Source organism: Dromaius novaehollandiae, chromosome 25, assembly GCF_036370855.1.
Source record: "Dromaius novaehollandiae isolate bDroNov1 chromosome 25, bDroNov1.hap1, whole genome shotgun sequence".
Lineage (NCBI taxonomy): Eukaryota > Metazoa > Chordata > Aves > Casuariiformes > Dromaiidae > Dromaius > Dromaius novaehollandiae.
The window spans coordinates 4,173,965-4,190,394 of NC_088122.1; the positions used below are offsets into that span (position 1 = coordinate 4,173,965).

At 48.4% G+C, this 16,430-nt stretch overlaps 1 protein-coding gene across 2 annotated transcripts in view; it reads right to left on the reverse strand.

Moving 5' to 3' along the window:
* MARCHF2 (membrane associated ring-CH-type finger 2) overlaps positions 1–16,430 on the reverse strand; it is a 37,044-nt gene that overhangs the window by 19,399 nt on the left and 1,215 nt on the right. The window contains exons 1-3 of one of the 2 annotated variants that reach the window (XM_064497592.1): positions 6,785–7,155; positions 5,209–5,435; positions 432–627 (exon numbers count right to left, since the gene is read on the reverse strand). In XM_064497592.1, the coding sequence (XP_064353662.1) occupies positions 432–627; positions 5,209–5,384 (372 nt within the window). In that variant the 5' untranslated portion in view covers positions 5,385–5,435; positions 6,785–7,155. Of the gene's footprint in view, positions 1–431; positions 628–5,208; positions 5,436–6,784; positions 7,156–16,430 lie in introns of those variants that run through there. The other variant, XM_064497591.1, reaches the window with a different exon arrangement.

The following is a 16,430-nucleotide window of genomic DNA, read 5'->3' on the forward strand; positions in this document are numbered from 1 at the left end:
TTTTCAGAGCAAAACACGGCAAGGAAGTCAAGTGCAAGAGAGCCACACTAATGTAACACTGAGATAAGAATAAAACTAACAGGAAAAAAGAATCATATTTCAGAGAGCTTCGTATTTCAGAAGGTTGTGTGGTGACCTCTGAGTTTGGATGCTCGGGCATTAAAGCGTGTCTGCAGGCATGTGATGTTTTTCCTTCCCGTAGTTCTACAGGTTGCAGTTGGTAGGGAGCATATGGGTTGTTCACAGATGATTTCTGCCCAAGCACTGCCGTTGCATTTTTCCAACTACATCACTTTGGCCTTTCAACATAAATCTTTCCTTGCGAGTGTTAAGCAAGGAGGAGACGGCAGAACCCACAAGAACAGTAGGGCAAATCAATCATTTTTTGTTAAATAGTAGGAAATAAAAGTGAAGCAGGAAGAAAGCAGTACCTCTGTCAAAGGCCTTGGTCTTCTCTCTACAACAAATTCTGTGTGGCAGAGCTCACAGTAACTTGTGTTGGAGGAGGATAACCACTTTTCCAGGCAGCTCTTGTGCACGGTGCCCAGTGTTCCTGTGCAGTCACACGGGGAAAGCAGTCCCTCCCCATTTCCACCTTCATGACAGATTCGACAGATGGGACCATCACTAAAGAGGCAGACAAACAGAATGAAATCAGTCAGAACGATACAGCTGCATCCCGAGAACGGGGTCTGATGCCACCAAGCCCCAGAAAGGCGCGCACAGAGCAGGCAGCACACGGAGCAGCGTGCCGGGTGCTCAGACTCTGCAGAGTAGCCTGCTGTGACAAGAAGGGGGTCTCCAGGGACCGCGAAGGTGCCTGGGACACTTCAGGTCGGGTGCACCTGGAAGCCGTGTCGACGACCCATTCTCTCCCCATCTCTGCTCCACATCCTGGGTTTAGCAGTAACTGCACACAGAATAACAACATCTAAAGTCAAAACTACATTCAGATAACACAGAAGTACTCTGGAAGCCAAAGTCTCCAAGGACACAACACATTTAATGAAAAGAAACCACTGAAACAAAGTTCTTGGCATACTAATCCTCTGTCCATCACAGTGCAGCAACCCGCTCAGCATCCCATTTGCATGCTGTCAGACAGAAGACCATTCCGCAGGATTCGGGTCTCTCTCTGGCTGCAGAAGTGCCTCAGACAGCACTGCAACAGCAATCACTTCCCACTCCCCCTCGGCCAGAAGTTTCAACTACAGAATCAAACCTCTTTCATTACACTCACCATCTGCTCTCCTGGGACCTCACAGAGCCAGAAATACTTTACAAGGTAAATACCAATGCTTGCAGGGACTTGCAGCCTTCCAAGTAACAGGCCTGTAAGTAATTCAAGCCACACATTTGCTCCCAAGATGTTCTCTCGTGCCTCTATCTGACACCATCAATTGTGGCCTATCAGCACTGTTACCCCAGCATCTGGCAATCTTTAGCTCAGGTGGTTCAGAAGACGTTCATGAAACGAATTTCCATCACAAATTTTTTTGCACTCATGTAAACTTCCAGCACCCAAAGTCCTCCTGTAGTGAGGACTTTCTGCACCTCCACAAAGAACCAAGTCCAAGACTATATTTTGTTTTCTGTTTCTTTCCTAAATCCTAGCATTTTATTTGCTTTTTGGTCACTGCTGGAATTTGCACAGAACTGACACATTCCCAAGATCTCCCTTTTCTGAACCCATGAATATGTATTTAAATCCAGGACTACTGTTTCTTTGTGTGCATTGTCTCACACAGAACTGTACCCATATTTTAGCCTCCAGTAACTTCCAATAGCATTCAGTTGCCTAAACCTAGGCATCTAGCACTACCTTAGGTCCATAGGACATCCCAGCTGGCCTCCAGCTACCATTCCCCAAAGGCAGAGGTCTCCTGGAAGCCCTGTGCCACATCTTCCAGCCCCATGCTGATGATGCCTTGGACCCCCCAGGGAACCTCAAACGGCTCTAGATGCCCGAGTTTGCTATTCTCAGCGATTCAGTACATTCCCTCAGCATTCGCCTCTCATTGAGGCCATTTAGGAATAAAATGCTGGACAGAAAACTGCAGCTCTACCCTCCCCGAGCTGTGAAAAACAGCCATCACTCATATCTCACTTCTTTTCTGTCTTCCAGCCAGACATTCCTTCCATGCAACAACCTTCCTCTTATAGCCATAGTTTCACAGATTTGGGGCTGGGAGGCGGGGGGAGAGAGGAACGTCTTTTGTTGAATGGCCCTATTCAAGGCCCTTCGGAAATCCAAGCGAGCTGTATCAGCTATCACCTTTGGCCACACGCTGTTGACAGTACAAAAGCCACACAGATCTCATCTCACAGCTCATGCTCGACTGTGACTCTGACTTTAAAAAAAAAAAAAAAAAAAAAAGTCTGCAAAAGAAGTATGTGGGATTGCAACACAGCACAGCCAGGATCTTCAAAATCAGCAACACTCTTCTCATTAGTTTGCACAACCAGGCAAAACAGAAGGCAAGCGCAAGACCACCTGAGCCAGAGCAGACTCCAGAACACACTCCAGTGGGAGGGAGCATCCCAGGGAAAAATATTGGTGGGCCATGAAGGGAAGAGAGGGGCCAGCAAGCAAGAGCACTTCAGCTCAGAAAAGTGGGAGCAGGTCTCCTCCTCTCGTGGAGGTGCAACATAGCAGATCTTTGCCACTCAACTCAATTTCTAGCAAGTTTCATCTCAGTCAGACTTTAGATAGTTAAAGTTGGGGGATCCAAAGGAGTAGGAAGAAGCAACATGCAGAGCAAAGGCAGCAGCTTCTGGCCCCGTTGCAAAGCCCGAGTTCAGTGCTATAGTGAGCTGGGTACTCCTGGTAGTGCAGCAAAGTGAGACTGTTGCCAGGGGCCCTGCGTGCAGACACTCTGCAGCAGAGCTGGGGCCGGTGGAAGCAAGCGATGCTCTGCAGGAGCCGCTCCGCAGGAGCACAGTGCTATGACGCAGAGTCAGCGGGAGGAGGAAACCCAGGACGTACCGAACCAGCAGCAGCGATGGAAGCACACGCATGCACCCCCTGTGACCCCCCCAGCCAGCTGAGAGATCGCATCTTCCAGAGGATACAGCCCTGAGCACACTCCCTTGCACGCATACACCACCACCCTGCGTCCCAAAGAAGGGGAAGGAAAGCATGCACGGCTCCGAGGTGCGCAAGAGCTTCCACGGTTAGCAGGCATCTGAGCACAACCCTTAACCCACGTCCGTGGGCCAGGGTCTCAGCTAGCACTATGCCCACCCACTGCACTGTCCCCTTCTCCCTACCAACCACCACTGCTGGTGAACCGCTTGCTCTCTCCTAATTGTCACCTGCCTTTTATTTAGGGGACTACTTCAGCAGGGACGATCTCCCCTGACAACAGGGGTTCAGAGAGGTGGTGGGATCTCTCGCCTTGAAGCTGTTGAAAACTGCACTGGACAAGGCTCTGAGCATCCAGATCCAACCTTGAAATCGGCCTTGCCTTTGAGAAAGGGCCCAACCAGATGATCTCCAAAGGTCCCTTCCAATTTGAATTACTTGATAATTCTGCAACCTTCATTGCAGTAAAGCTCAGTGTTGTATTAGAGTGACAAAATTACAGTCCACTCGCATGGCCTCAGTGACAGAGAGACCAAAAAAACCCCCAAGCCTCAAGTGCTCTCATGCATCTACTATTTCCTAAGCAATGCATCTGTAAGATATTTTATCTGCTCTCTTCCTGTTTGAGAAGTTTCAGATTTCCAGCGCATTAATATAACCTTGGCTACCAATAAACAATCCAGAAGGAAAAAATTTGCTGACACTGCGAGAGAAGGAGGAAAAAAAAAAAAAAATCATATCAGACTCCATTTCTCCTTCCCTCCTAACTGGAGGGGGAGGGGGATCTGATCCCACCCCCACACAATACAGCCTCCAACGCACTTTTCCAGCATGCTGTAGAGACTGTATCGCTAATCCAACCTTTCGGTACAGTCACACTGCTCCTGGCGTTGTTTCATTTGTAAGATATTGATGTCAGCTGCTGCGGCAGTTTAGATTAAAGCACGGTGCCTTCTACCTTCCTGTCTGGATTCCAACTTCTCCTTTATTTCGTGCATTTCCAATAATTATCTGTGACAAACGCTTGCACTTCGGCATTTCACGCAGTTCTGCTAGGCTCACATGCTGTCATTTTGGGCAGGCCAGAAACCAGCCGAATCACATGGCTCCATCTGGCTTCACTTCGTTAAGCACTTGTGACAAGGAAGAGACTCGAAATAGCTGAAAACGACAATCAAACTGCATGAACTGAACACAAGGAATCCTGTCTCTTCACCTGTAATCCCAGGCCGTTTCCTCACCTGGTTTTCCCACCTCGACCAGTTTTAAGGGCATGCACAACTCCCCACCCAGCCTGTCTGTCGTTACAGAGCAAGCTGTCCTCCCTTCGTATTTTTATCTCCCTGCTCCAGATTTGCTAGACATAGCAATTACTTTTGCCTCAGTTCTCATCTAGCCTTTCTGCTTTCCTCCCCCACATTTACACTCGCAGCTTTCACACCTCATCAACGTTCAGCCTACTTCACTTGAAAAAAGAAAAACAGCTGTTGAGATAGGATTTGAACCCAAAATTTGACTGGTCTCCATAGCTGAACTGAATAGCAATGCCGAGTGTCCTCTGCTCCGGACACTGCGCAATACACATGATGAGAAGTCACGCCGGGAAGGGTTCGAGCAAGCAAAGCTGCCACACGTTCGCTGTAACGACAGCTGGACACTGCGGTTTCTGCAGCCCGAACACCCTCCTCTTCCTGGGGCTGCGAAATCTACACCAGGCCTTTATTTCAAGACCATCTTGGCACAGGGGATTTACTCCATCTTCAGCCCTTAAATAAGCTCTGTAAACAGCATGCTAGCGCAGTGTCCCACCTTTGCTACTGCTCACCGAGGACTCGGCAGCGGCACGCAGGGCCGCTCCTGCTGTACACGCTGGAGCGGCCACAGGGCCGAGGGGATTCGGCAAATGCACCGATCCACCTGAGCGGCACGAGCGCCCGCGCAGACAGCGTAGGCCTGGACAGCATCTGGCTAACGAGGAATCACCCTCCATATTAGCCTCCTGGGAAGCGCCTTCCCAAACGAGACCTTGCTGTCTCTGGCTAGGCTTAAAAGCCACAAAAAAGGGAAAAAAGATGCAATCAGCACGGGCCCCTTCTCGGAAGCAGCAGGCAGCCCTGCCTTACCTCTGCGCGCCCAGCGCCTTGATCACCGTCGAGAGGAGCCGGCCGTCCTTCGCGGTGACCTGAGTGACGTACTGCGGGCGCCCGATGTCAGAGTCCTCCACCGACTTGGACAGGGCGGCGCTTCCCGGGCAGTCGCACAAGGAGCCGGGGAGGTGGCAGCAGTCGCCTGTCGTCATGGCAGCTCTGGGCCTCTCTGCCCCGGGGACCGGCGCTGGCAGCACGGAGACCTGGGGGGAACAGCACCGAGGTGAACGCCCGACGCCCCGGACTCCCCCCTCGCCGCCCTCCTCCGGGCCCTGAGCACAGGCTGGCAGTGCCCCTGCAATCCTACACCCAGGGGCTCTGAAAAAATCCCTAGTCTTCTGTCCCTTTTAGTATATTTTATGAGGCTGCCTTAACATAAAATTAAGGCTCAAAGTGTCCTACTTACATAAGTTAGCGTTAGAATTGCAAATTTGCCTTTCCCAGGGAGAATTCGCAGCAGGCACCCTTTAACCTGAGCAAGTCTTTCAAACCGAACTTGCTGATGCGGAGGTGGGGAAGGCACCCAGAAGCCCCGTGGGCCCATTTCAGTCTGGCTAGAGCGGCACTGAAGACGCTCACTCGTGTCCTTCGTAGAAGCTGTAAAGTTTCGTCTGAGCACGGCGCTTGACCATCCTCAAGCAACTAAGCTGAGCGAGGCCGCTCTCTGCGGCTGCGTTCAAGGGCTTTCCAAGCTCTTTAAAGCCTGTTCAGCAAACCACCAAACCCATAAGGGTTCCCTTGCCCTTCGATTTTCCCTTTTCTCAATTTCTTTATGCAAACGCACACACTTTTGCTTCCACATCCCGTGTGCTATGTCCCAACAGCCAATGTGCGGGTATTAACCACTCGAAAGCACTGTAAAACTTCGGAGAGCTTCACCAAGAGGGCAGGAGGGCCCAGGTCTCCCTTCCCCTCTCAACGCTTGAGGCCGGGTGTGGTCTTGATAACCACCTTTCGCCACGCGCACGCAGCAAGGCTCGCCATCACGCTGTCGGCACCTCTGGGATTTACCCAAAGAGAGCGCAGGGATAAGCAGCACGGGCAAGAATCGGGGAGAAGATGCAGAAAAAGCCGCAAGGTGACAGAACAGGAGCTCAAATGAGCACCGAGCCGCGGGCGAGCCTTCTGCCCCACGCTGCCACAAGGGCCTCTTTCCTCCCCCGCAGGGCTCATCAACCCCCAAGACAGAAACGCTTCGCAGCTTCAGGAAAACCCCATTTTCGGCAATTTCCCTCACCCTGGTCCCTAAGAGGTGGTTGCGCAGCAATAAAGAGCTGTGGTTACAACTCGTAACCACCTGACCGCAAGCCAGCAGCGCTGCGCTGCTGGAGAAGACGGAGATCCGGGTGTGGGTAAACAGGACTGCCTTATGTAAGGCGCACGCAGCAATCCCGGCGTGCCAGGGCCGCGAGCATCGTAGCTGGGATAGCGTCTCATTCTGGTGGCTGCATTTCAAGAAAGAAACAGACCCATAAAAGAAGCTAAAATGAAAGCAATGAAAAGGGTAAGAGGCCTCGAGAGAGAGAGAGGGGGAAAAAAAAAAACCACTTACCCAAGAAAAAAATACTGAGAGAACTAGGTTTGTTTAATCCAGGGGAGACGGGGGAGCGTGGGGGGGAGCATTTGCGCTCCGTCTCCTGGAGGTAGACGCACGCAAACAAGCCCTCGCCATCTCATCTCAGGAAATGCTTTTGTTTTGCCATCGCTGCACAACAGGAGTCAAACGTTCCCACGAAACGGCACTTTCGTCAGGTTCAGCTAAGCCTAAATCAAACTAAAATAGCTAAAGGAAATAAGGGCTTGTTCCTGGTTGGAGGCTTGGCCAGACTACAGAAGGAGGAAAAAAAAAATCCAGAGCAAGAACGTGATCGCTGAAGCCCTGAAAACACTTATTTGGATAAGCATTAGCCTGAAAACTAAGCAAGACTTGCACAAGCGAAAGCGTCACCGGTCAGAAGGGCTCCCTGCGCGGTGAACACCTCCAAGAGGGAAGCAGCACTTTGCCAGCGTCTCAACACCATGCGCCGGCTTCGGCGACGAGCCCTCGAGTTACGGAGGCAGCGGTGCGCCCAGTCTCTCCATCTGTGCAAAAAGCACGCAGGGTTAGAACCCCTTTTCTTAATACTTTCCTTTAAAAAAGAAAAAGCTACAAGCTCTCCAACTCTGAGGAGCAAAAAGTAAGATGATAAATGCTATTGGAATGACTTAAGTCAGCTATTTTGCAAGTTAAGGAGTTCTTTCAATTTTCAAAGCCTCTTACTGAACCAGACAAGAGAAGATATATGCTTTTAATAAAAAGCTCGGTTCCATTTGTTCAGCCAAAATGTTGTTTGTTTTTTAAGTCCAGAGGAAAAAGGTCCATTTGTGTCTTGGAATAAAACTGCCCTCACTCCCTGTATCCTGGGAGTATTTGTACTGCGGCTCTTTGTGCTCCACGTCGGACAGACACGGGCAGCACCGCGTCCCTCCCCGACAAACCCATTCAGGCCCGACAGGGAATCGCCACGCTGCAGCCCGTCAGGAAACGCGTGGTTTTCTATTAGCAGTCGTCTGGCGTTTCCTTGTCGGGGTCCATCCCAGGGTGTAGCCTGAACTCACTGCTTTAATATGCAACTGACTCATGTCATTCAGTAAACACAAAGGAAAAGCAGCAAGATTTTCATGGTTACAGTTAGCAGGGAAGTAACTGAAATCCAAAGATAACATCTGCAGCGTGCTCCGGTTCCAATTTCATACCCAGCTGAACATGAACTGCAGCGTACAGCCCAGCCAGTCCCCCTCCTGGATCCCCTAAGGCTTCAGCTCATCAACACACAGACTTCCCTCACAACTGTCAACAGCTCGTCGTATCCACACTCAACATTACAGCAGAATCCCCCAGAACTTGGAGTCGGGATCAAGAACCAACAGCTGGTTTGAACCACACACTCATTCGCTCTGGGCAGCCGCGATTTTGCAGCCCATTCCTTGGAGATGCATTTCTTGTTCCCATAAAAAAAAAGAAAAGAAAAAAAGACCTCTGAGACATTAGGCTTATTATTGATGTCTCCTCTGCTGCTGAAGTTAGACAAGAGCAAATAAATCAGCAGTCCTTCTAGGCGGTGTTTTGTGTCTTAAGCTTCTGAGCAGATCCAGGATAAAAATGGTTGAGTTTGTAGAGCTGACTCAAATTGAAGAAAAACAAACCCTGTTTGTGGAAAGTTGGCTCAGAAGAGCGAGTTATGCACGAGGGCTCCAAAACTCTCAAACATGTGCAGCGAGAAGAGCAGCTAGCGCCTATTTGCCGTTCCAAGGCTTGGACTTTGGTGCTTGTGCAGGATCCTGCCAGCCGCGGGGTTCACGCAAAACATGCCCACATGATATCCGCCTTACTAGGCTTCAAGCATTGCAACAAAAAAAACATGATCCAGTTTATAGCATCCAAAGGGAAGCAGGGGCTTTCCAAACACCCCAAAATGACTGAACAGCCCAAGACTGGACACATCAGGCTGAACTACTCCTCTCCACCCAGAAGACTGCCTGCCCAGCGGGCACAAGGAAAGGCCAAGGAGCTAAATGGCTCCCCAGCCCTGTTCTGCACACTTGGACTTTGCAGCCCTGTAAGACAGCTACTTCTCCCAGGCAGGGAAACTGTAGCAGGCCAGATAACTTCATCAAAGCCACCAAGAGAAAAGCTAGAATCAACATGAGAAAGACAACAGCAAGAAGGGCTAAGGTGCAAAGAGGACAGCAGTAATGAAGGATTGTTAGGTTCAGACCACAGCTCATCCGTGCTGCTCATGGCCTGTCTACATGATAAATACTTAAACTGGTGTAAATTTTGGAGCAATTCTGATGCTCTGAGAGAATGCAGAGCAAACTGGAACCAGAACCATCTCCATCTTCTTTGGGTGCAGCTCCCACCCACTGGCTTTTGTGTAGATCAGCTTCCCTGAAACATCTCCCCAAAGAAAAACCCACCTCCTGGCAGTGCTGCCAGCAGCTAAGCCTGTTCATCTCACTCCACTGAGTAATCCATGTCCCTGATTACAGTAACCATGTTTTGGCACCTCACTACAGTAACATCAGGAGATAACCAAGTTCTGTAGCCAACATAACCCACCCATCCATACACAAGCTCCATTTTTTCTTCATTTAGCTAGTAAGCCATTAAATTTTGTGTGCAGAGGGCCGAAGATCCAATTGCTGTTGAACACCCAGGAGCAAGGCTATCAAGCTCGCCTTTGTAAATCAGTTTTAGCCAACTTTGGATTGCAGATGCTATATTTTCTAATCATGTGATCTGCAAGTGTCATTAGATAGCAAACTGAAGGCTTTCAGTTGCTAAAGGGCGTTTTCAAACATCAGGGCTTTCCTTTTCAACAGTAAAACTGGATTTCCCAAATCCTGTGGCTCTAAGATATCTGAAAACAAACTTCTTGAGGGAGAGAACACAAAGAATTGCTTCCTTTGCCACATCTAAGGATGCCTCCTGCCACGTCCTGTCTTACATAGCCAGTGCACGTATTTCCACAGCCGAAGTGCAACCACAGGTTTGCAGCGTGCCTTTTGGCACCCAGGTCTGCCCACCGCGGGTGGCTGGAGTACCTAACTGGGGCCCGTAGCCACCCCGCTCCGGGAGACGGGCAGGGTGGCCCTGCATCCCCCCTACCCCAGAGGGCAACCTCCAGCCGCGAGACCCCATCACCCACAGCGACCACGCACCACGAGATACTGCCACCGCATGCACGGGATGGGTTGCGGGGTGGAAAGTGCTCCCTCTTCTTATTAGAGGGTTGCAGAACTGGTTTAATCTAAAAAGAAGCAAAAGCAAAAAAAAAACCAACCAAGAACTGGCTTCGAACTGCTGCAGGGTTTAATTTTTTGGTTTTGTTTGCTTAAACACACTCTGTTTTGTTCTTTTAAAAAAGCACGTGTTTTTCTACGTCAGCCATCTAACTCTCAAGAGTTACTCACTAGGTCTGCTGCAAAATGCCCTAAAAGTACTCAAAAAGCAAGCAGCAGATCTGCCCACATCCGATCCATAAGCTGAACATAGTTTTAAAGCTTTGGGAGGAGAATGTGTGCTCACTCATACGCAGAGCAGGCAGCTCTGTGATGAGATTGCACTGCAACCCCTGCATCTGCCAGGGCTTAGGAGGAAATCTGGTGACTCATAAGCTTAGAAGTCATCTGAATGCAATGGATCTACTAGTCAAGGTGCAACGAGGCCTGTCTGGTGGGAAAAGGGACGCTTGCAGTGTTTTATGACATAACTCCGAACACTTAAAATAAAACGTGATGTCACGGGACAGCTCTCAAAGCATTTTAAAGCCTGGTGGGTAACAGGCACGGGATAGCATTTCACTCCCTAGGCAGCTTCTCAATTTCCTGCCTTGTCTGCAACATTTGGTCGACAGTCACAGGTCAAGGAGGTGCTGTAAAAACTTCAACCTTAACTTGCTCTTCAGGCAGTGCCGGCAGAGCAGCGCTGGGAATCAGTCACAGGACACACCTGACCCAAGGCTCAAAACAAACAAACAAGAAAACACAAAAAAAACAAACAAAAAAACACCCAAGGGACCACATCTTGGAGCTCGTGAGCCTTTAAAAAAATATATATATCAAGCTTCACATCAGGAACAGCCTCCTCCTATACCTTTAAAAGCAACAGCTGTAGACCAAGCATACTGTAAAGTGACACAGCTGTCCAGGGAGGCTCACCTTCCTCATCCCTACGGCTGAAGTTCATAAGATGCTCCAGGTTTAACCATGTAGCCAGCATCCAGGAGGAGATGAGAAGCTTTTAAGGAACAACCTTTTGGGACTTCTCTTCTTGGCACATTTTTACATTACCTACGACTATAAGGGTCCAGGCCCAGCTGCCTTCCAACTACTGTTGTAACACAATTCAGAAGTCCTGAAACAGTAACACAAGCCTCCACTTACCTGGCTTTTGCTGTGGACAAATGATCAAAACTTGCAGTCTCTAGACCAGGCCACTTTTCAGATGCATTCGAAAGGCTGTCTGCAGTCTTGACTATTTAGACTACGGCTTGATGCTAAGCGAGTTTGTTTTCCAAACACAGATGAAGACAGTATTTCAAAGAATGTGATTTTTTTTCGTTTTTAGACAGATTGCCAGGATCTGACTTTTATTCTCTGCCGGTAAGGAAATATGACAGCGAGCATTCATGATCCTTATGATGCAACTTTCCAAAGTGTGCATTCATACTCATCCCTCCTCTCCAAAACCTTCAGCCTAACTGATTCACTAACTGCATGCCATCAACGTCTTGCAACACCGCCAAACTAGAACCAGCGAAGAAGAAACCCTGATTCTCAAACAACCCTGTAGGGATGGGCGCCCTGCCCTGGCCTGCGTGAACACGGCAGAGCTGTAACATAGACGGGCTCCCGCTACCCCTGAGTTTGGTGAACATCTTGTGTCACTCACCTCCTTATTTCCCAAAGGAACCGAATTTGGGAAGTATATTGCCTAATATATTATAATATATTACTTAATATTCAAACGGAAGCAAAAGGTTCAAACTTACACACTGGGGAAAAGAAAAATCAATTAAAAAAAATGAGAAGCCTAAAGGATGATTTTTTTATTGTTGCAAGTTGTACTTGGGAAAGATCAGGCCATGCCTTACAGCTGGAGTGCCAGAACGAACAAAGTAATCTCAGATCTTCTGAGACTTTTTATCTGCCATGAGACCGTATGAAAGGAAAGTTTACTGCACTTTAATTACTGACATCTGGAAAAATGAATTGCAACATTAGGAGAAAATTCTTTGCAGAGGGCATCTCCAACGAAAAATCAGCCATTCAGCCAGTTTAATAACAAGTTTTAAAATGAAACTACTGAAAACAGCTGGGACATGAGAAACACCTGCTCCTTCACTGAATATTTAGAAGACACCAGTTTTTTCTACAGGTGAAAAGCAACAAGGCTCACTACATAAATGAAATTATACTGATTTCATGCCCACTTCTCTCTGTATTTGACCCCTCTCTGTCTGCAGAGACAAAAAAGATGCTTTTACCAGGCTTTAAAGTCTCACCGAAATCATGAACCAGGGTGAAAAAAACCTGGCTATCGTGCCCAAAAAGCAATGCTTGCAAAAGCATTTCCCATCAGTGGGGAAAACAACCCTCCCACCACCCACAAGCACATCTCTTTTCTGCCCAGCTCCCACCTACCCTTGCTGCCACCTGAAGGCATTGGAGTTAGGTGGCCTTTCATTTCTCTTTGCACCTGTGGCCTCTACTAAAATAAGAGCAAGAAAAGTTCTGTTTTCTCTGCCTATAGCTTCAGAAAACTCCCCGTTAAAGAGAGGCTGCATCTGCAGCAATGCCAAAGCTCAACAGCTCGCCTGCCCCACACAGTCACCTGCCAGGCAGTTTCAATTTATTCAAAGCGAATTAATTTTCCAGCTTTGGGAAATGCAGGAGAAAACACCAACTTTACTGTAGCAATAACGCGTGCACCAGATCAACAAAGAAGCACCCACACAACGTTGGATGGGTCATTCCCTCAAAGGGGATTACTCAGAAGGATGCAAAACATTATTTCAGGATCTGCAATCCTATGCCAGGAAACACTCGCACTCGCCTCAGTGTTCTCGTTCTTGGTTTACAAAGCACCATTTACACTGTTATACAAATAATTACGCTCCGCCTGGAGACAAACTGGAACAAACCATCCGCCAGCATGCAGCAACCCTGCTCCGAATCGAGAGATCGCTCCAACTGCTCAGAGCAGCGTGTGACCAGCATGCAACCACCATTCAAAACCAGGCAGCACGTTAATCTTTGAACAGAGATATCTGATCCCAAATTAACTTGCCTGTTTGTATTTTACTACCTAATTATTTCCCGGTACTCTTTAGCACACACAGCTTTCCAGCAAAGGCACTACCACAGCCTTCTACTCTTCCATCCATCCGCACCTGAAGAGCTCCAAAGTGGGCATGAACTTTGGGCATCCTCTTCCTCCACGGTCAGTCAATGAAGAGGAGTAACTGATCTTAACCGATTTAGGCAATGTCCGCCCTTTACCCACTCCTTATCACTACAAATTCCCTCCCCAGTTCCGAAGCAAAACTTTGCTGTTAATACCAGTGCTGCAAAGCCCCAGTCTCCCTCTTCTTCCTAATGAAGTTTGGAAGATTTCGCTTAGGCTGCGTTCGCAGTTCTTCTGGAAACAAAGGCCTTCAGGGATTTGTCTGCAGAGAAGAACAAGAAAAACTGGGAAGGGAAAAGAAAAGGTTGAGGAGAGTCCAGACTTGTAGTTTACCCTGCAAGCTGCTGACAGCCTCTTCCCCTCCCAGCCCCTCACAAATCCAAACCCTAATAATTTTTACTTGAAACAGGACTAAAGCTGTCAAAACTTCAAGTAGACATGGCAGGAGCCAAGACTGCAAGAGCTTTCCTACATTCCCCTCTTTGAATTTCTGAGAAGTGTTTTAGAAACTACGTTCTATTTGTTTGTGCTTGATATGTTCCCCAAGCCAACACTGCTCCTTCCCCCTCTGAAAAATATCCTAACTTTGAGGACAGCAGGAGAACATTTTCTGCAGTCTGTCACCATGACTTCATGTCAACTGATTAAAATCGCAAGAGCAGTTACAGCATGTTTAATAGCTAAGCTATGTTTGCCCCTGAGGTTAACCACATGTTATCATCTTGTGTTAGATCAGGAATTGGAAAGTTAAGAAGTTTACTTATACTTGCTACTTAAAATCTGAAAGTAAAGCAAACTTACAGATGCATATTTTGATTGAAAATGGAGAAAAATCAGTTCACAAATTGTAACATTGCTTATCCCGGTGAGGTCTGGGGCAAGCAATGCATTTGCACGACTGACAGGTAGGAAGAGCTCCAGAAGATCGGTACGACTGACGTCAGGCTGTTCTCTTTGCTAGTGGATAGGAAGGGTTCAGTCCCCACACGAGACATTTTGTCAGGCTGTGCCTTGAGGATTTGTGCTATTCTGCATTTTCCCATGACATTCAGACTTTTCATAACCTGCAACCACCACAGCTAACGAAAAGACACTTCCAGCACAGTGAAAAGTGATCAAAATTGTAAGAAGGCAGGAAGCGGAGGCTCTCCCCACACTTTTACACTGCACAACAAAGAGCAGTGGTCTCCCAAATGCTCAGCAATGAGTAACCACCTCTCCCAGAGGAGCTGCGTTTGTTGGTATTTGTACGGCTGCGACGCCGATGAGCCGAAGCCACGATCTGGTCCAACTACAGCAAACGTGGTACAAACCCAACAGGGCGAGCGTGAGCGACAGCGTCCACCCAGGAACGGCACTGTCGCGGTTTAGGCTGACCAGAGAGCAGGGAGAAGAACAAGAGCTTAGATTTGGAGAGGTGGAGAACCTGCTGCTCACGTGCATGACTAACTTTCTCAATAAGCCATGAACTTAGGCTATAGTTTTAAGACACAAGAAGGCCATTTTATGTGAACTCCATGGAAGTGCTTGCCTAAAATTAACACTGATTTGGTTCTGCGCTCAGTTCCTTGATATAAAAGTAACCCACAGCTTTATTTGTCATATGACTTGTTTCAGACAACAAGGAGACCTAGAAGTGGTGAGTGTATTTTCAAGGGGACGAACATAACTAAACTGAGATCATTCCTCTCTCGTGGCTAAGAGCGTGCAGAAGCGTAAGTTAAACTGAGTAAATAAAACTGGTGTGTGTGGGGGGGGGGGGGAGGGAGGCTAAAAAGACAACAGTTATGAACTTTACTCTGGAGGAAAAAAGTGAACAGTTTAGAAAACGGAAACTCTGAGATCTCCAAACATCCAGAGCTGAGTCAAAGTCAAGCAGGGGAAAAATAAACTCATCTGGTAGTTTACAGTTCAGGATGCCTGATTTCTCCCTTCATCTTCTAAGGTTCTGCTTTTTAAGTGTATAAAGCCAAGATACTTTAAAGAATAATGGAGGGGAAAAAAAAACCCCTAAACTTACATGATATTTTGTAGCTCAGCCTGCAGAACTACTACAAAGCCACACACTGAGGACTTGCAACAGTCGCTCATGACTAACAGGGCCTCAGAGGCCACCATGAGCCTCAACCTCTTCATTTCCCAGCCTGTGCTGGAAGTGCTTTGCGCTGTTTTGTGCTTGCTGCCTCGAGGAGTCTTTATTAACTTCTTCTCAGGGAAACACTGTGTCCTGCACTTGCTTGACCCAGGCCAGCATCAATAACCAGCAGTGGGAAAGCCCCTTTCTAGCCTCTATTAAGACAAAAAACTCTGAGAGAAGTTGTTTGCACCTAGTACAGTCATCACACCGCTTGTCTGCACCACCCCCTTGGTGTCCAGCATGGGGTGACCTCGGCCTGCAGCCTCAGTGCATTTCCACTGGAAAAAAAGGTGGTCAAGCACACTGGAAACAAGAAACCATTAGCTCTACCGCTTGTTTCTGTTTTCACTTGTTTCTTAAAGACTGACGGCAGTGTGATTCGCTAACCACATGCTGTACCTGTTCTCATCCCCATTTTACAGCCGGTATTTAACATTCACGGTACAGACCTTAGGCACGCGCTTGGCTGGTTCCTGTGCCACCCGGTCTGCGCCTGGCAAAGTTAAGACTTCTTTACTGACACAGGCTGGCCTGTAACGCCCCATGGTCCATGCTCGTGGGTCGCTAAGCCTTGTGCCCCCAGCTTGAGTTATTAAATTCACTGTTACAGAGCAGGTGAAAAAGGGATTTCCCAGCCCCAGCTCCTCTCCCTTCAAACCTCTTTCCAAGGGGGGAAGAACTGCCACGGCTTCAAATGCACCTGGAAAGCCAGGGCTTTGCTAGTCCTCCAGACACTCTCCACTGCAGCTGTCTCCGTAATCCTTAAACGCTTAAGCCTTGGGAAGACAAGGCTAACATCCAGCTGTTAAAAGGATTACTCGGTGCATGTGTAAACCTGGCAACCAGGCCGGGCTGTAGGCTCCCAAGAGCAGGGCGGATAAGGGGGACTGGCCACGGCCATCGGAGCTGACCTACAGCAGCACCGCGTCAGAGGGCGTCTTGACAAGAACCTGGAAAAAGGCCTAGAAGATTAAGGAAGTGCTAGAAACCGTTTCAGAAAGGAAAGACAGAGAAAAGCGCTTACGAGAAGGACAGCGGAACAGGATAACGAAAGCCCAAAGGGAAGTGATGGCTGGTAACGGGGAGGGGAGAGCATTTGGGGAGTTGGGT